At 40.9% G+C, this 20,800-nt stretch overlaps 1 protein-coding gene across 36 annotated transcripts in view; it reads right to left on the bottom strand.

Moving 5' to 3' along the window:
- EPB41 (erythrocyte membrane protein band 4.1) overlaps nt 1-20,800 on the bottom strand; it is a 171,471-nt gene that overhangs the window by 16,985 nt on the left and 133,686 nt on the right. For 24 of the 36 annotated variants that reach the window (XM_075909091.2, XM_075909090.2, XM_075909089.2 and 21 more), the window contains 2 exons: nt 3,842-4,303; nt 2,456-2,584 (listed from right to left, as the gene is read on the bottom strand). In XM_075909091.2, the coding sequence (XP_075765206.2) occupies nt 2,456-2,584; nt 3,842-4,303 (591 nt within the window). The remainder of the gene's footprint in view (nt 1-2,455; nt 2,585-3,841; nt 4,304-20,800) is intronic. The other 12 variants (XM_089773531.1, XM_089773532.1, XM_089773534.1 and 9 more) reach the window with 1 other exon arrangement.

Genomic DNA, 20,800 nt, shown 5'->3' with positions numbered 1-20,800 from the left:
TACTTGTCAAAGCTTACACACAGAGCCCATAAACTACTTTCAATAACCACACACTGCCAACGAATCTCCAGAAGTGAGAAAGGGCACAGTTCCTTATCACGAACATCATCTTACAAAAATCAGAAGTTTACAGGCCAGTCCGTGTTAGAGTAATGATAAGTCAGAAAAAGAATCAGTAAAAATAGTGAAGAGATTTTTCTGAACCACTGTTTAATTTGCCTTGTCAGAAAAAATTTACTCTGATATAAAATTACATTTGTAAGATATTCAAGTGGTTTGAATTTGGATCATGTGCCCTTGCTTTAGGTAAAAATCTGCATCATCCTTAACTATGGAGCCACATCTGAATTTACAGTAATTACACCACTACTATTCAAATTTACTAACTGGAGATAGAGTCTGCTTATAACAAGTACTTTCACATTCTATTTTGAGTTTCAGTACCTGTTTTAGATAGAGACCATGTAGTAGGAAATCAGGATAAGATAATAGAAAACAATTTTTTTTAAAGGCAAGATCATTTAATCTGTACACAAAATTCTGAATAAAGATAAGTGGGAAAGGTTACAAGAAAAGTGTGATAAACAGGAATGAAAATAAAATAGATAGCAAATCTCTCACAGGACAGATGCTAAATGTTGTTTGCTTAGAACAGTCTAGTCCACATCAAAGCACCAGCAGCCAATGAGAAATTCTGTTCAGACATGAAGTGCTTTTGAAAATTGGTGCACACATACCAGTATGTAGGACAAGCTTTCACATTCTGAAAAACAGAACTTTAGTTTAATACATACATATTGGGAGTGCAAAGGCTGATTTCATGCAGCCTGTTTAAGGATTCATGAAACACGCCAAGCTTTTCTTTCTGTTTAACAGACTCTTTTAATGTGATGGGCATTGTAAGGGATAATATTTGAAACCGGACAACTTAGAACTGGCCATCTTGGAAATCAGAAAGAAAAGTAAGGATTTTCCTGATAAAAAAGAAATGTAATCTGAAAAAAAAACTATTACTACTATGGTGCCAACTGGCAAACTACCTAACGAGAATTGGGGATCAGGACAATATTTACAAGGAATGAACAGAGAGCCAAAAGGACATTGAAAACGGACAAGGAGCAGCTCCGTTTCAAAGCTAGAGATGGCAAGAGGAAATGAGTGGCAGTGGGTCATTCTGCCCTTTTAATGTGGTTTGCCTGGGGCATAAGAAAATTCAGAGTATATGTGGCCACAATGGACACTGCTAACCAAAAGACTCCAAACTCAGGCCCATGTGGCATATACACAGTATGTGGAATATGTACATAGACAAGCAGTTGAAAGAGAACCTTAATTCAGTCCTCTGTTTTTAATTAAATGATCACATTCCTGGCACCTGCAAAGACTACCTGGTTGCAGGAAATAATAATTCTTGTATTGCTGGAATCTATGGTGTTCACACCTTGAACAGCGCATGCATTTCTGGTCATGCCATCTCATAAAAGATATACTGGTATTGGAAAAATTATAGGGAGGGGCCACAAACACATTCCATATAAGGAGAGATTAAAAAGGCAGACTACTTATCTTGGGAAAAAAAAGAAAATTAAGGGGCAGAGGATATGATAGAGGTCTCTCAAATTATGAATGGTGTGGAGAAAGCGACAAAGAAAGTGTATTTATTCTTTCACGTCACACAAAAACCAGGAATCATCCAATGAATTTAATGGTTTAAAACAAGTAAAAGTCTTTCTTCACATACTGCACAGTAACCGTGTGAAACTCATTGCCAGGTGATGTTGTGAAGGCCAACAATATAACAAGGTTCAGTGAAAAAATAGACTACATCTACATGACAATGGGGATCAAGGCTCTGAGACTGATCCACCGGCAGTTGATTTAGCAGATCTAGTGAAGCCCTGCCAGACTGACTTGCAGACCACCCTGCAGTTGGCCCCCGTGCTCTATCCCCGATAAGAAGAGTAAGATGAGTCAATGGAAGAAGTTTCTTCTGTCGACTCCCGCAGTGTAGATCCTACAGTAACTCAATCTAAGGTATGTCGACTCCAGCTACGTTATTCACATAGCTGGATTTGCGTACCTTAAATTGACTTTCTGTAGTAGCATAGAAAAGTTAGGTAAGTTGATGGGGGATAGGTCTATCATTGTGTATTAGCCAAGATGGTCAGGAATACAACCCCAAGTTCTGGGTATCCCCAGCCTAGCTGCCAGCAGCTGGGATTGGAAAAGTGGGGATGGATCACTTAATGACTGCTTGTTCTGTTCATCCCTACTGATGCATCTGGCAGTGACCACTGTTGGAAGCCAGGATACTGGTCTAGAGGGACCACTGATCTGACCAAGTATGGCTATTCTAATGTTCTTCTGCTGTCTCATTCTAAGGATTAATAAAATGTGCACTTACATAATGGTAAATTTAATTCAACAAACTGTGAGTTGGGCAAAACATTTCTACCTGTGCAGCTTCATAGGTGATAGTCTTCGTCTCAGTGTGAACAATGGGAACTTCTTTTGTTGGAATTTCACTTTTCACAGCATTGGACACGTCAGAGATGGTGACTGTCTGTGTCTTCACTAGGGGTGGCTGTGAAAAAGGTTTAAAAAGAAACACAAAGCACAGTTACTTACTGATGATGTTTCTGGTATACGTTCTGACATTGATCTGATAAAAACATCAGAAAGACTCATCTTAGAAATCTTGAACATTTTATCCCTACAAAGAGTTTGATGCATGTTTCAGAGTATGAAGCACTCAACCAGCAAAGTTAGAGGATTAAAACACACAGTGAAATGTTCTCTTTTAAATTAGACCAAGAAAGTAATCAAAGATTAAATAGTCTGATAACCATGAGTACACAACATTGATTAGCTTTCTCAGTATGAGGATCCCACAGACAACTGTCTATGTCATAGTCAGACCGTGACTGTCACTGTACTGTAATATCACAATTGATGCTGCAGAGACTAGCCAAATAAAAAGTTAATCCTGGCTTTCTGAAGCTTTATTCTGAATGCAAACAAAGCCATTTTCATTGTTAAAATGCTTGGTCTGTGGTTCGCTGGCTTTTATTAAATCAATGTCAGACACAAGTCTGTAAAAGACAAACAGCATGTGTCTTGAAAGAGAAACTAGAAAAATCAGTTCTTCCGTCACCTGGTAATTAATCAAAAGAGAAGATAATGTTAGCAAAAGACCCACAACATTTTCCCAGCTCAATCAGTTTTTACTCAACTTCCCAAAGTCTGAGTTGCCACCTTGATTGTTAGCATGCTAAGCGGTCATCTACTTTAACACAAATGATTAATATTCAGCAACACTGAAGCAGGCAAAAATCTTGCCAAGGTGGTAATGGGATTGGGAATCTCATGACAGTTACAATGTAAATGTAGATTTCTGAGAGAGCTACAATTTGCTGTACAGTTTTCAGCCCTGCGGCATCTCCTTTAGTCTGGTTTCCAAGTTTTCTGCAATATAGCAGTAAAACACACCAAAACCCCATGATAGCCATCCAATTCTGTGGAATAAAATTAAATGTCTTTGGAATCTGTGTGTTTTCTCTTATCTAGAGCACAGGGCACTTGAGTCAAAGGAAGACAAAAGCCATTTCTCATTCAGACATGTCTGTCACTTTATGCAAGGCTAAATTGGAGGGGGCTCAGTTGCACAGACTTTACAGGAGATTAACTGGCTGATTAGTTTGCGAAATGAATTCAGGCCATGTAAACATCATTTCTCTTCATAGATTTGTGGCATATGCTTGCTGCAGTGTTTGGGGTTCATTCCAAAAATCAAAAGGGAGCTATGAAGAAAAGGGAGGCATTGAGAGCTCACAGTTACTACCTGTAAACAGCGAATGAGCGTGGGAAGCCCATTACCAATAGTTGAGTCGTGACATTCTTCGTTTAGCTTTCTAAGTGGCTCGCTTGTAAAATAATTGTCTTCAACAGTCTCTGCCTCCTCCTCTCTGTCACAGGGGTGCAGTAGAGGTGAAACAGAGATTGTCGGGGTCTCCAACTCAGATTGTTCTGAGTCATCTGCCAGCTTTTCCACACCTGCATAATCCCACTTTTCACATGTTAGGTCACCCTTGCTCTCAAGGAATACAGGAGCGCCCTCCTCCTCCTTGCTGCTTAGGGAGGAAGTGCCAAAGTCACGACTTTGTAAAGATTCTGGTGGAGCTGATATTTGGTTCTCACTAAAGGCTACCATATGCTTTGAGCCCTCCCATTCAAAATCAGGGTTAGTACTTTTCCTCTCTGTCACTGCATCCACATCTGTTTCGGAGGGAAAGTCACTCAGACTCTAAAAAGAGAAAAATACACAAAAAGGCCAGAGAAGGTTAGGAAGAATGGAGCATTCTGAACCACGAAGAAAAATAATGTTAGTCTCCGACACCGTATCAAGTCGACTGAAATCCTTGCACAGCACCAGGTGGACTTAAAAAAATAGTAATAATAAAAAAGCCTGAAATGTCTTTGTGTAATAAACATTGTAACCAGCAGACATCTTAAACACAATCTTCCATATTGACTAGTTCTTCCTATGCTGCCTCTCCCTGCCACTCTGAGAAATCACAAAGCTGATTCTTGACTTACACGCTCTTTGCTTAAATTAGAAACTAATAAAGTAATTACTGCATGGTGGATGGAGACTTCTGGGAACAGCCATAAATTGTAGGTACAAAGATACTCATGCACTGCACTGAGACTATATTCCAAGTCCATTTCTTTTCCTTAAAACAACACTTTAGTGGAAAGCATGGGAGAGAAGTGGGCACAAGACCACCACGAGCCACTGAAAGAGAACCATTGTCACTGAGAATTCAGACAGCGTGTGTACAGCTGATTAGAACTCACAATTTGTAGCACCTCTGAAACTTAACTGCGAGAACCTTGTTTATTACTGCAGCCTCTAGGATGGAGGTTCTCACCTATTTATCACTGTGGGCCACATATATATAAAACAGAGAGCTGCATTTTTTGCAGATGCAACCCACGTACTGCCTATAGGGCCATGAGATTGTCATATGGGCTACAACTACACGCTGATTGGGCCACAAGTGGCCTGTGATTTGAGAACCACTGATCAAGGATAACTACTACAGAGGTTGTAAAAGACATGATGCCGTTGAAAACATTTTTAAAAGAAGTCAGTCTCATAGTCAACTGATTCAATTGTCAAGTGGCTCACTAAACAAAGCTATGGGTTCACACAAGAATTATGATGCATTCTCACCTAAGTTCCCTGTAAGCTGTGCGGCAGGGCGGGCCACGCAGCTGCTCACTGAGCACTGCCCAGAGGTTCAGGACTGCCGCACAGAGAGCTTCCTGGCTGGGGAGGGGCACTCCCAGCAGCAGAATCTCCCTGCTCCAGACAAGGAGCATGCTGGCAGGAAAGGGGACATAAGGAGGAGGGAGAGAGGGAGTAAGTACGTGGATGGGATGGGAGGGGAGTGTTTGGAGCTTGCAGTAGAACGGAAGAGGAGATGTTTGATTACAGCGATCTGATTACAGCAGCTCGTTTGCCTGTAGCTTCCTGTGAGGAAACCCAGCGGCTGCTTTTGAATACAGGAACAAAAGGCCTAGCTCATGACATTTACATGATTACATTTTAAACAAAGTTTACATAGGTATTAAAAGAATCCTTTCCTTTCTTACCTTAAATCATTAACAGATTTTTTTTAGTATTGTAGGTATCTGCAAACTATGATCTTAATGATGTTTTTAAAATCCTGTGCCGCTAGTTAATACAGGGTAAATTGTTAAAACTGGAAGAACTTTACCATGGATCCTGTTTAATTTGTTTGGCCTTTGAACTGGAACTGGATTCTGGACAAGTGATGTGAGGGCATCTACTCTTTGAGTTAGTGACACACACAAGGTAAAAGTTTCCAGGCAGAATTTTTATCTGTTTTAGAGATCTGTTTCATTTGCATAGTATGGATCCTAAACATTCCCCAGAGAAAGTGTATAAGCCTAAGTGAATGCCTTTCACTCTCCTTTCCAGTGTCACTAAATATTGTATTAATATTTTCAAAGAGATCATGACTATTTCTAGTTGACTCATACATTTGTTTAGCATCTTAAAGCTGTGCATATTTTTTTAGACTTTTACTTAGTGGTCATATATTTGATTTATTTATATAGCTATTTTCACTATGCCTCATTTTGGTGTGTTTACGTACTCCAAGGGTAGTGTTAGTTTTCTTTATTTGATTTCATATTAAATAAACATCTTATGCATTGCTCCTTGTTAATTATCACTTGTTTTACTATATTGTCTTCCTTACCTATGGACTATTTAAAATATATATTTAGGTTTTTTGTTTGTACTGGGACACACTGCACATCCACATACAACCTCAATATCGGTGGTGCATGTAAGAAATTTCAACCCGCCCAAGGATGGAAAATGTTAGAGGGAACACAGATTTATTATTCTAGACAAATTCAGTGAACTGACTGGCACATAAATGTAACATACTCTTTGTTTAGATAAGGAATCATATAAGGAGCAATAGAACTTCAGATAGTCAAGCTAAAGTGTACTAACCACACTGTGGCTGAATACAAAGTTACGTTTATTCGCCAAACAGCAATATGACTTGTCCAAAACTACTGAAACACATGTACACTTGGTTGTAACAGTAACAGTTTGAGCACAGAAATCCTTAGAATACCAACCCTCTTACAGCATAATTAGTATTAGCAACAATGCATTATTGAAAAGACATGTAATAAACAAATCCAGCCTCCCTAGAAGAAAGCAAGTGTGTCTATAGCACCTGAGATACTTTGGAAGACTGTGCCAAGCCAGAGGATTTAACTAAGGCTGGAGCTATTCTGCCTTCCATTCTGCTCTTGTTAGCAAGTTCTCAACTAGGTCTTCTTACATCTCTGGGAGCCCTCTAGCCAGAACTTGAAGAAAAGGAACAGTGACAGAAGAGAAGACAAGAGTTAAAACATGCACAAGACAAAACTTGCACAAAATCATCTATTTTCCCAAATGCCCCGTGAGTGCAGGAAAAAGATATAATTCATAAACTCATGTCAAACTCATTCTGCATAGAGGACTGGGTTCCATTCTGGGCTGTTAACCAAAGCTAGAGCCTTGTCCTATTCTGGAGTCACAGCATTTCTCCCACTGAATTTAATAGAAGCATAAAAAGGAGGATACAATAAACAGACTTAACATAGAAACTACGATTTTGCTATAGTTAATAAAATTACTGCTGCATTCTGTGTCACTCAGTAAGGATTGGGAAAAACCCCAAAGGATGGAGCTCATTAGCCAATTTGTGATTTTATTTAACAGATAATTTGCATGGTTAGCTGTGTTAAAATACACCCAAATAGGACATACAAATACATGTGCATACTAAATGCACAACTTTCTACCTCAGCTTTCAGAAAATCTTGCCCATTAAGCATTAACACTAAGATGATCAGAAGACAGAATCACATGGATCTGCATTCAAAAAATTCCCTTAACAATCACAAGTACTATCATCTTAGTTTTAAATTAGAGTTTGTACTTAGCAGTAGCTGAATCTGCCAAAGGGTCGAGATTAACATACCAAGTGAGTCGTAAATCTGACATCCCTGATTTAATGGTCCCATGGGATGGGATAGCACAAATCTGTTTTAGGAACTATGACTGCTTTTTATTTAAGGACAAGTTAACTTAATTGCACTTTTGTGGGGAGGGTGAACCTATTCTAAATTCTAGATCATGACACTCTTGTTATGGACAAGGAAAATCACAAATTGCTACTTATTCCAAATAATTTGTGTTTCCTGTTAATACTTGGGAAACATTCCGAGGTGACTAAGATGATATAAGGACTACCAACCCAGATAATAAGCATAAGCTTATACTGAAAATATTGTTTTTACATACATGTACATAGAACAGCCAGTGATACCAATTTGGAACTACTGTGTATATTGCAACTACCTTTCAAAGTTAGGGGAGACACTGAAAAACTGTCAGCTTTTTTGCTTATATCTTATTTTGAATGTTTGTTTAATGAACTGTCAGCCTGCCAACTACAACTGTGTTGTACATGACAAAGTTTTACTAATAAGGGCCCTGACCCTGGGTTTTCAGTAGCAGCAGCAATTGCTCAGTACTTCTATGGCATGTGCTCTAGAGGAACAATTTGCTTCAACATCAACTGTGAGGTTAAGTCGAACAGCAAAAAACACAAAATCCCATACAGAAAACTAAAAGTTTATAAAAAAAGACAGAAAATTGGAGCTGTATTTAAGTTCTAACAACAGAACAGAACAATATTTTGCAACTAAATGTAACTTTCATTGTGAGTTGTATATAAAAATACCAGCACTCAAAATGAAATCTAGAGTAAAGATATATTGGTTTTCAGTAAAGCAACATCCTGAAATAAACATCAACATTCAAACTAAAAAGATGGAACCAAATTATGATAAGATCAATTGACCAGAAGCGCTTTGTTCTTCCCTTCCTGTTCCACCAATATCAGTGGAGTCTAATTAAAAGCTACTTCTTTCTATAAATAGATATAATTAACTGTTTACAAACCGAGATTTTTATACAAATATGCTTGTGCTTGTTCTTATGTTTAGAAATAGAGTCTAGACACAGGGAGAACAGATCATCTGTTTATAAAAATACATTGGGAATGTGAACATCTGTTACAAAATCTGATTGTATCAAGATTAAAAAAATTGGAAATGCAAAGGCAATACTATTTTTAGGACTATTCAAAGTCTTATTTCTGAGCTGCTGAAACCTCTCGATTTTGACTTAAATCAGCAGATGTGGAGGGTGATCAGCAGTTTGGCCAAATCACCCCATTATTTTCTATTGGCTACTTGCAATTAAAAAAAAACATATGGGATGTGCAACAGACTATTTTGCAAAAGCCAAACAAAATGTAGAAAGAGTACAGGACAGGACGCATGGCCCCATTTCTTAAGAACAAAAATGAATGCAATTAAAACAATCATCTTGGGAAATCTCAATCACAGTGCACTTGAAGTTGAAAAATACTGAGGACACAGCTGCATTTACTTAGTGTTACAGTGAAAAAAGTGACACTAAAACCAGCAACTCAAATACGGGATAAATTAATAACAGACTAATTGTGTGACTGATGCCAAACACCAGATATTTTAGTGCTTTAATATAATAATGATTTTAAATGGCATTTTAAAGCAGCAAAATATACAAAGGTGATTTCTTACCAACCCTCTCCACATTCAGCCAGTTGCTCATGCTTAGCTGTCAAGTTTTCCTACTCTGCGTCCTCCCTCATTCAAAGTAGTGCTTGCATAGAGCACATTTCCACAGAGACTGCTCTAACTGCCTTGTCAAAATTTTCAGTTACCTCACCATAGGAGAGAACTGTGGAGGGAGTGCCCATGGATTGATGAAATACTTGTTATGCCACCAAAACTGCTAATTACTGTGTATTTGAGAAACATTTAAGACAATGAAATAAAAGGAACAATGTCAGCTTCAAACAATTTCCTACAAACAGAACAGAATGACATTTACAAATTCTAACTAGCTAAAACTTCTTATCAACTCTTTATAGCCTTATCAGTGTAGAACACGGGCATTTGTTATTAGGTTATCCCCAAGTTATAAGCATATGCACAAGCAAACAAGAGCAATGTAAATGCCTACAGATGCACAATTAGCCATTAAGTAGAAGACATTGATTTTGCAATGAACTACACTCACCAGTACGAATTCCACAGGTCAAATGATGAACGTTCTCAATCTCAACAAAGCTGTCAGAAGCACTTAAGTAAAGAACATTATCATGAAGTAAATAGGTATTTTAAAATGTATAAACACCTTTTTCCACCTTATGTAGCTTCCAGATTTTCCAAGACAAGGAGGGTTAAGGCTTTACAACTAGGACAGCAAAAGCCAGCTTTTATTTATGGCCATCCACTCTGAGGTTGCTATTTTTGACTGTTTTTAGGTCACCAATGAACTGATAATATTCTGCTTAGCTAGTCTCATAATTTCCAACAATACTGTACTGAACACAGACTGAAATCCTGTAAGTTGCAGAGTGGCATCAAATCCCTGTGCATCAAAGGGAATTTCACTTGCTTAGCAACTAAAAAGGTCAATACCTCAGTAATTTTATTAAAAAGCAATTTGCCAAGTTAAGCTATTCCAGAGCACTCTTCTCTCTGTCTTTATGGAACAACTCTGTACTGGATAGTATTGCTGGCATAAGAGGTTGCCTATTTGCTGTTCTAACACTCCTTCCATATTGCATCTGACAAAGTGGGTTCTAGCCCAAGAAAGCTTATGCTCAAATACATTTGTTAGTCTTTAAGGTGCCACAGGACTCCGCTTCGATTTTGCTGAAAGAGACTAACACTGCTACCCCCTGAAACTTGTTCAGTGGCGTGAGTATCTGCTGCCTTTGGTAATAAACACTGCACTTGAGAGTGTACTAGAAACATATTGAAGATATTAAAACTGAGGAGAGATCGTTACTTTTTTATTGTTGCATTTCCTTTACTTTATCTCTTGATACTGCTGAAGCCGCAGTTCTGCAAGCCTGTGCTCATGTAGAGCTCCAATGAAGTTAGTAATCATGCAGAAGAGCAGTGAGAGTGAAAGGAAGGTGAAGGAAATGGTAAAGAAGCATCACCTAGTGGTCAGGACTTAGGTCACTAACTTGCAAGGCCAGTGATTGATAAGGTAGTCTAGACCCTCCCACTCCACTGGGCTCCAGCCCAGGGCTCTCTGAGGGGTATCAATGATCTGACACTCAGAGGTATTTAAAATTACATTCAGAGTCACTTCCTACCACTACCCTGAGCTTGTAAGGTGGCCATCAAAGTAAAGCCAGCATTAAAGGTTTTGCAGCTGCAGTTGGCAACTGTCTCCTCCCAAGGTATGACCCTGTCTCCTGGGCCTGATCAGTTCTAGGGCTTTCCCCCTGCTGGGGTAGTTCAAACAAATCAGAGGAAGAGGAAGATGTTTTCATTTCAGGCTGTCTCTACAAGAGACATTTCAGGCTGTCTCCCTTGTCTCAAGGACCTTTGGGCAGTTTAGGGAGAGATTTTGTTTCTTTCTTCTCTGCTGGAACTGCAGGTCTACTCCAGTGTTCCCTGTAAGCTGTGTGCTTTGGTGACCACCCAAGAGATATTCAAATGACGCTCAGCTGATTAACAGTGTGCCCACAGCTGGCAGGAGCTGGAAGCAATTGTTTCTACTGATAGTGCACATCCACACATGCTTCTGTGCACATCACAAAATTAATTCTGCACATCGATGGTAAAATTAGAGGGAACATTGGTCTGCTCCCAATTGAGCTATTCCCCTGCCTTTTAAAGCCTCTTCGAGTTGGTCCATTTCCTAAAGTGTGGTGGGGCAAAGCTGGCTGAGCAAGAGTAGTTCCTTAATCCCTTCTTGCCCAGTGTGGGGGTTGTATATCCCATCACAAGATCTTACTGGCAGTCCAGCCTCACTTTCTGCAGGATGATATGTAGCTGCATATAATGCCAAAATGAAACAATGATCTGGCAAAGAGAATAAACTCACAAATGAAGACGTGATATAAAGAATATTTACTCTAGACAGTTCATGAATGACCTTTCATGTAGGGTCAATCTCATGCACAATTTTAGTCAACTTCAAAATAAGCCCATTGCTGAAGGCCAGATAATTTTACTATATGAGTTTTTCTAAGGGTGGAAGTGGGGGGAATAGAAGTTGGTTAGGTAGGAAATTAGCACTTCCCAATGCCTGACAGACATTATTAGGAGAGGGTTTTTTGTTTTGTTTTGAAATCTAACACTGAATTCAGACCACAGAACAACTGTCATGTAAAAAATCCCAAATGTTAAAAAATACATTTCAACACAATTAGAATTGTTGACCGAGGTTCCATGCAGTTTTAAGTTAGGAAAGAATGTTTCTCATACTGGCTGCAGAACAGATGCAACTACTGTACCTTTTTTAAACTCATTGTTCACAATCAGTCTTAGTAGAGAATACTAAGAAATGTTATTCACCGAGCATCTGAGATAGTGCCAAATGTTTTCTTAAAGCTATTCTTATGCTGCATGAGCGTTAGTCTCAACAAATTATTATGGCTGTATGATATGACAGATAATGTAGGGGGCCTATAATGGCAACCTAGTGGGGCCAGTCACTGTAGTGGTACTAATGGACCCTACATTAGTTAGGGGTTAGCTCTAAAATAAAGCAAGCCAAAAATAAAAATGGATTGCAGATCCATTTTTTGTATAAGATTGTACAGTGGTTTGGTAAAGAATTCACCCAGGGATGGAAGAAAGTGTGTTAGTTCACAAAGGTGGGAATGCTGCCTGGTTTGTTAACAGAATAATAGAAGAAGGTTCAGATTTGCAATAATATTTATTAACAATAAATGTACATATTTACAAAGCAAATGATCTGAGAAAGATACAAAAGAAAAAGTCTTCCAAAAGAGAGTTTTAGTTTTAAAATAATCTTATTTTAGTCTCCATGCACTGGCTGTTGACTGTATCATATACCACTGGGATTACAGACACTACGGGGCACAGAGTTCATCAGAATGCACTTTCCCCAATTTTGGGTGCTTGTCAAGGAACATAGCTTAAGAGTCCTAATCTTTCCACACAGCACTGTAACTGAGAAACAGTCTAGTACCCAACAAGAGAGTTACATTTATCAACATTAAATTTCATTTGCCATTTTGTTGTCCAATCACTTAGTTTGGTGAGATCTTTTTGAAGTGCTTCACAATCTGCTTTGGTTTTAACTATCTTGAGCAGCTCAGTACCATCTGCAAATTTTGCCACCTCACTGTTTACCCCTTTCTCTAGATCATTTATAAATAAGTTGAACATGACTGGTCTCAGGACAGGTCCTTGGGAGACCCCACTAGTTACCTCTCTCCACTCTGAAAACTTACCATTTATTCCTCCTACGCTTGTTTCCCATTGCCTGCAATTCCTCATTATACCCTTCATAAACTCAGAGTGGAAATAAGGAATAAGAAGTCTGTAGAAGAACTGCTCTGAAGCACAACTGGAGATTAATTCCCTCTATCTGGAAGGTCTATGAGATGTGGAATACACACATGTGGGTATGCATGTGCACTCTGCACCCAAGTCTGGAGATTTTCATAAATCACTATTCATAGGCCTGAATATGTACAATGGCTCTTCTAATGCTCCAGACCAAGTGCATAAGAGGCAGTGTAGGCTGATGCTTCTCCCATTCTGAAGCAGGGGAAAACAGAGTAGTAGTGGAATACAGATTGGGACCACACATCCCAAAGAACTTCCAGTTACAGGTAAGTAATGTCCATTTCCTCTTCAAGTGCTGGACCTTATGTGTATTCCACACAGGAGTAAATAATAAGCAGTACTTAGACTAGAGAGGTATATGAGAATGCAGTCCATAAAGATTCATGAAGAACTGCAGTCCCTATAGCCACATGTGCAGAGGAAGCCTGAAGTACCATATGAGGTTTTGTCAATTTGTGAATGGCAGGCAGGGAGCTGCTTTAGCCCCCAGAGGTTAACTAGAACTAGGTTAATTGTTCACATCCCTAATTGGTAGCTCTTGATGATGATGCAACCAGAAATCCATTCAGCCACTCTCTGAGAAGATACTGCTTGTCCTTGTGATCTTTCTGCTATAGTGACAATCTTGGTGATTTTCTAATTGGTTTGATCCCTTGCAGGTATACTGAGAGGGCTCATCAGACATCCAGGAAATGAAGTCTTCTTGTCAAAAGCAGCATTAGGTTTCGGGAAGAAAAAAAAATCAGTAAAAAGGAAAAGTCGGTTTACGTGGTATTCAGAAGTTACTTTAGGGAAGAATTTAGGAAGATACTAAGAGGACACTCATTTTAATACCTGCCATTAGAGAAGAGAATTTGCCTCCTGGCAGAATGGAGACAGTGGCCCCTGAAGAGGGACCAGGAAGAAGTCTGAGGAGGGAAGGGAGGAAGAAGAAACTGATAGACTACCCCTATTGGATCATTTTTAGATGTGGTCTGTCATGACAGAGTTCCAATTATGGATAAAAAGTGTAAGAGAGCCCCCAAACACAGGGGTAAAGATATAAGTGGCTGGCATAAATTAAGGCAGGTAGTTCTTAACAGACATAAAAAATAGCCAGGAGGGTGGAGTTTGTGGAAGCAACGGGAAATGAAAAAAACCCCAAGGTCTTTGAACTCAGTTGCTTACACGAGACTCAGCCAGATTCTGGTGATAGAATGGTTGAGGAAGATGTCTTGTTCTATACACTTGCCTCTGGTGTTACCTTTTTGAGGCCAAGGAATAAATGGTAGCAAAAGGTCCAAACTCTTCAAGACCATGTCAGTCAGGGTGGCCTTAAAGTCCTACAGCCTTCTCTTTCTGTGGCTGCCTGAACCACCAGTGAGTTGAGCTCTGAATGCATGAAAAGAAATTCAGCACCTTTGGCTGGGACAAAATGGTGCACCACTTCTTAAGTGTGGGGGTGCAGGAGGCTGGGGTATTCCAAATGATGCTGGTTGGTTCCACGATGGCCTCATTTACCAGACGACCCACTGTGCTGGGATCTGTGGGTTGCAGCTTGTCAAGGAGATGATGCCGGGTAACTTGGATGTCTTGCAGTGCGATCTGAAAATAATTTACTATCATCCGCAGGAGCTCCTGACACTGCCTATGGTTCTTTGGCACAGATGGTGAAGATGGAGCATTTGTTTCATCCAGTGAAGAGGATGAGACCCCTATCAATACCATTAGTACCTGCGGATTTGAATCTCTTCCTCCTCCTCATAATCATAGAATGAGAGCTGGAAGAGACCTCAGGAGGTCATCAAGTCCAGCCCCCTGCCCAAGGCAGAACCAATCCCAACTAAATCAACCAAGCCAGGGGTTTGTCAAGCCAAGACTTAAAAACCTCTAGGGATGGAGATTCCACCACCTTCCTAGGAAACCCATTCCAGAGCTTCACCACCCTCCAAGGGAAATAGTTTTTCCTAATATCCAACCTAGACCTCTCCCATTGTAACTTGAGTCTATTACTCCTTGTTCTAGCATCTCGTCACTACTGTGAACAGCCTTTCTCCATCCTCTTTGGAACCCCCCTTCCTGAAGTTGAAGGCTGCTATCAAATCCCCCCTCACTCTTCTCTTCTGCAGACTAAACAAACCCAAATCCCTCAGTCTCTCCTCATAGGTCATGCGCTCCACCCCCCTAATCATTTTGGTTGCCCTCCACTGGACCCTCTCCAATGTGTCCACATCCTTTCTATAATGGGGGGCCCAGAACTGGACACAATATTTTAGATGTGGCCTCACCAGAGCCGAATAAAGGGGAATAATCACTTATCTGGATCTGCTGGCAATGCTCCTCCTAATGCACCCCAATATGCCCATTAGCCTTCTTGGCTACAAGGGCACACTGCTGACTCATACCCAGCTTCTCATCCACTGTAATCCCCAGGTCCTTTTCTGCAGAACTGCTACTCAGCCATTCGGTCCCCAGCCTGTAACAATGCTTGGGATTCTTCTGTCCCAAGTGCAGGACTCTACACTTGTCCTTGTTGAACCTCATAAGATTTCTTTTGGCCCAATCCTCTCATCTGTCCAGGTCACTTTGGACCCTATCCCTGCTCGCCAGTATATCTACCTCTCCCCCTAGCTTAGTGTCATCTGCAAACTTGCTCAGAGTGCAATCCATCCTCTCATCCAGGTTATTAATAAAAATGTTGAACAAAACCGGTCTAAGAACAGATCCTTGGGGCAGTCTGCTAGAAACCGACCGCCAACCTGACATCGAGCTGTTGATCACCACCCATTGGGCCCTACACTCTAGCTTGGTTTCTATCCATCTTACAGTCCATTTATCCAATCCGTATTCCCTTAACTTGCTGGCAAGAATATTGTGGGAGACGGTATCAAAAGATTTGCTAAAGTCAAGGTATATCACATCTACTGACTCCCATGTCCACAGAGCCTCATCATAGAAGCTAATCAGATTGGTTAAGCATGACTTGCCCTTTGTGAATCCATGTTGAGTATTCCTGATCACTTTCCCCTCTTCCAAGTGCTTCAAAATGGATTCCTTGAGGATCCCCTCCATGATTTTTCCAGGGACTGGGGTAAGGCTGACTGGTCTGTAGTTCCCTGGATTGTCCTCCTCCTCTTTTTTAAAGATGGGCACTACATTTGCCTTTTTCCAATCTCTCCCGATCTCCATGAGTTTTCAAAGATAATGGCCAAAGGCTCCACAATGACACTTTCCAACTCTCTCAGTACCCTCGGATCCATTAAATCCGGGCCCATGGATTTGTGTAAGTTTAGCTTTTCTAAATGGTTCCTAACTTGTTCTTTCCCCACCAAGGGCTGTCTACCTCTTTCCCATACTGCGTTGCCTAGTGCATTCGTCTGGGAGCTGACCTTGTCCGTGAAGACAGAGGCAAAAAAAGCATTGAGTACCTCAGCTTTTCCCACATCATCTGACACTAGGTTACCTCCCTCATCCAGTAAGGGCCCCACACCCTCTCTGATCACCCTCTTATTGCTAACATGCCTATAGAAACCTTTCTTGTTATCCTTCACATCCCTTACTAGCCTCAATTCCAATTGTGCTTTCACCTTCGTGATAATTCCCCAGCATTCTCGAGCAATATATTTATACTTCTTCCTAGTCATCTGTCCAAGTTTCCACTTCTTGTATGCTTCCTTTTTGTGTTTAAGCTCACCAAGGATGTCCCTGATAAGCCAATATGGTCGCCTAACATATTTGCTTTTCTTGCTGCGCATCGGGATGGTTTCTTCCTGTGCTTTTAATAAGGCTTCTTTAAAATACTGCCAGCTCTCCTGGACTTCTTTGCCCTTCATGTAAGCATCCCAGAGAATCTTGCCCATCAGTTCTTTGAGGGAGTCAAAATTTTCTGTTCTGAAGTCCAGAATGTGTATTTTGCTACTCTCCTTTCCTCCTTTGGTCAGGATCCTGAAATCTACCATCTCATGATCACTGCTTCCCAAGTTGTCACCCACCTCTACTTCCCCTACTAGTTCCTCCCTCTTTGTGAGCAGCAGGTCAAGCTGCGCATGGCCTCTGGTCGGTTCCTTCAGCACTTGTACCAAGAAGTTATCCCCTACATTCTCCAAAACTCTCCTGGATTGTCTGTGAACTGCTGTATTGGTCTCCCAACAGATATCAGGGTGATTAAAGTTGCTCATGAGAACCAGGGCCTGCGATCTGGATGCTTCTCTCAGTTGTCCAAAGAAAGCCTCATTTACCTCATCCACCTGATCCGGCGGTCTATAGCAGACCCCAACCACAACATCACCCCTGCTGCTTCCACCTCTAAACTTAACCCATAGACTCTCAACGGGCTTTTCTCCCTCTAAATACTGGAGCTCTGAGCAATCATACTGCTCTCTTACATACAATGCAACCCCTCCTTCTTTTCTCCCCCGCCTGTTCTTCCTGAACAGTTTATACCCTTCAATGACAGTGCTCCAGTCATGCAAGTCATCCCACCAAGTCTCCTTTACTCCAATCAAATCATAGTTCTTAGACTGGGCCAGGGCATCTGGAATGGGTCCAGCAGATGGATGTGGAAGAGGTGTGATAGGCTGTGTGGATGTATTCAGAATGCCTGCCATATGGGCTTCAGGGGACCATCTGAGGAGGACCCCCTGCATCAGGTACCAGCAGTCCCTGAATACTTATATCTGGGAGGAGGGTATCTGGATTTCATCAACTCCCTGTCAAGATTCATCAATGAGGGGTTGATGGGCTTGTCAGAGATTCTGTTTTGTCCAATAAGACTCTTGCTTCATGAGTGGGATCTAGAGGGTGAACACTTCTTTCTGTGGATTGGAGGAGGCAGAGTTCCCATGTTATCAAATAGTTTCTCCCTCTGGTGTAGGAATGTCTCTTAGGAGGACCAGGTTCAAAATGAGGCGGGACTGAGAATAAAATGAAGAAGATAGTCTCCAGTGAAAAACAGGTGTCTCTGCATGTTCTGGTGTTCCAGGATGTCCTGACTGACCGTTCCTGTGTTTCCTAAGATGCTGGAAGTGGAAGGACCTTAGAAGGGTGGACTGGTACTGCTGAAGAGTCAGGTGCACACTCTTACATGAGTTAGGAGACAGTGATCTGTATGTTTGGCAGTTAGAAGCAATGATAGCACTGATGGATCCTCTCTCTTGCATGCTTTACCCTCCTGCCTTAGAGTCTTAAATGGTCCTGAGACCTTAGGAGCCACACACAGATTCTGGACAGAGTTGGGGAGGGATCTCTTCTTTTAGGGGAAGATATAGATAGGGATCTGTTTGTAACTGAGAGTGACTCTTTCTCGTGCAAAGCCCTGGAGGAGGATTCCTTGAGCTTAGCCGTTCTAGAGTCTACTCTTGAGCTTGTTGGTTGACACTGATGTATTGGTGGAGAGGTAGGCTCTCTGGCCTGGGTCATTGAGAGGTATCACAGGCTTTTCCATAATATCTTCCCCCAACTCAATCTCACATGCTTCCTATGTTGGTGTATTAACAAATGGCAAATGCTGCTGCTTTGTTGAGATGTGCATTTCACCCAGACAGTAGAAGCAACATTGATGCCCGTGACGCACAGAGATGGAACAAGAAGCAAGGTATGCAATTCCTGAACTATATGATTCCAGGCACAGTCCCAGAACATGAGTAGACACTTCCCAGAAATGGAAGAACCGAAGCTACACTATACAATATTTAAGCTTTAACTTTGCTAAATATTAAAACTATTTATAGTCTGATAAGCACCAGGAGAGATCTGACACACACAGTATTCTGACTTGAACAATGCGGCAGTAAAAAGGAACTACACAATGGCACCACATAACCTCTTAGGGTATGTCTACACTTGCACCCTAGTTCGAATTAGGGATGCAAATGTAGGCATTCGAAATAGTCAATGAAGCGAGGATTTAAATACCCTTTGGTTCCAACTAACGTTACTCCTCATTTTTTAGAGTAACGTTAGATGGAACTAAAGGGGTTGGTTCGAACTAACGCATCCCGGCATGCACTTTCATTTTCGAAACAGCTGTTGATCGGAGTAACGTGCTGGCGAGATCATGCTAATGAAGCGCGGGATATTTAAATCCCCGCTTCACTGACTATTTTGAATGCTTACATTTGCATCCCTAATTCGAACTAGGGTGCAAGTGTAGACATACCCTAAGAGGTTATGTGGTGCCATTGTGTAGTTTGAACTAGGGTGCAAGTGTAGACATAAACTCTGGACTGAGGCTATAAGGGTAAGTATAGCAACTGTTGATGTATGAGTTAACAGTCACTACTTACTAAAAATTTCCCCAATAGCATGGTGCACATGCATACCATGTGTGGAATACACACGAGAACCAGGACTCAAAGAAGATCTATTTCTGTATTCCAAGTGAGCACCCAATTGATAATGCTCAAATAAATCTTGCTATATCTTTGAGGTTATTACTGGTCAAGAGATCAGTTTAAGATTTCATAGCATTTACTAGTACCATTAGCTCTACGTGCAAAGGAATGATGCTGCCTTAGGAGGCTGAGCATCTCTGGCACCAAATACAAATGCAGAAGGTACATGAAGCTCTATATGACATACTATCTGAACAGTCTATTTTCTTATTTAAAGGTGTACAAGTAAGGATGTTACTAGTTCTCTACTAACAGACCTCATCTGAATGTCTCCAGTTAAAATGTAAATAAAGGATTTTAAAAAATTATATCCAAGTACCACCTATTTTAATACATTTTACCTTCATTATTTAACCATTTCAAGTTCTGAGTTGAAAGGGAAAAAAAAAATCTCTGTGCAAGTTTCAAAATGCTAGAGTCATAGGGTATGTCTACACTACCACCCTAGTTCGAACTAGGGTGGTTAATGTAAGCAACCGAAGTTGCAAATGAAGCCCGGGATTTGAATTTCCCGGGCTTCATTTGCATATTGCCGGGCGCCGCCATTTTTAAATGTCCGCTAGTTCAGACTCCGTGCCCGCGGCTACACGCGGCACGGACTAGGTAGTTCGGATTAGGCTTCCTATTCCGAACTACCGGTACACCTCGTTCCACGAGGAGTAACGGTAGTTCGGAATAGGAAGCCTAATCCGAACTACCTAGTCCGTGCCGCGTGTAGCCGTGGGTTCGGAGTTCGAACTAGCGGACATTTAAAAATGGCGGCGCCCGGCAATATGCAAATGAAGCCCGGGAAATTCAAATCCCGGGCTTCATTTGCAACTTCGGTTGCCTACATTAACCACCCTAGTTTGAACTAGGGTGGTAGTGTAGACATACCCATACTGAGTAAAAAGTCTCCAATGATACCTGGTCTTGAAACAGACAGCCACTGGGGAATTCAAACCTGCTTCAAAGTGCCAATAACGTTTGAAAGAAAATGTGGGTAAGAGCACACTATTTTGCATTTCACTCCACAAGGGAGTTTAGCAAAGCTGATACAACACAAATAAATTAAGATTCACAGAATTTAAAATGACTTCTATTTAACTGTGTGCATTACATATACAACCAACCAATGGATTCTGGAGTTTTAAACTTTACAGCCCAAAGACTATAATAGATAGAAGCCATGGAGAGATGGCTCTTATTTCTGCCTCTAACTGGACTGTGTATCACCCATTTTACATAAACTACACAGCACACAGACATCTTAGTTAAGCAAAGTCTTGGTATGATACTCGAAGGTATGAGAATGAAAAACATTGGGAAATAATTAAGGCTAATTCATCTGAACACCGTTAGCAGTGTCTATCCATCTAGGTATTTATAAAGCA

This window comes from Pelodiscus sinensis, chromosome 26, assembly GCF_052426305.1.
Source record: "Pelodiscus sinensis isolate ZL-2025 chromosome 26, ASM5242630v1, whole genome shotgun sequence".
Classification (NCBI taxonomy): Eukaryota; Metazoa; Chordata; order Testudines; family Trionychidae; genus Pelodiscus; species Pelodiscus sinensis.
Note: the sequence above shows the minus strand (reverse complement) of the source record. Positions and strands in the feature narration are given on the sequence as shown.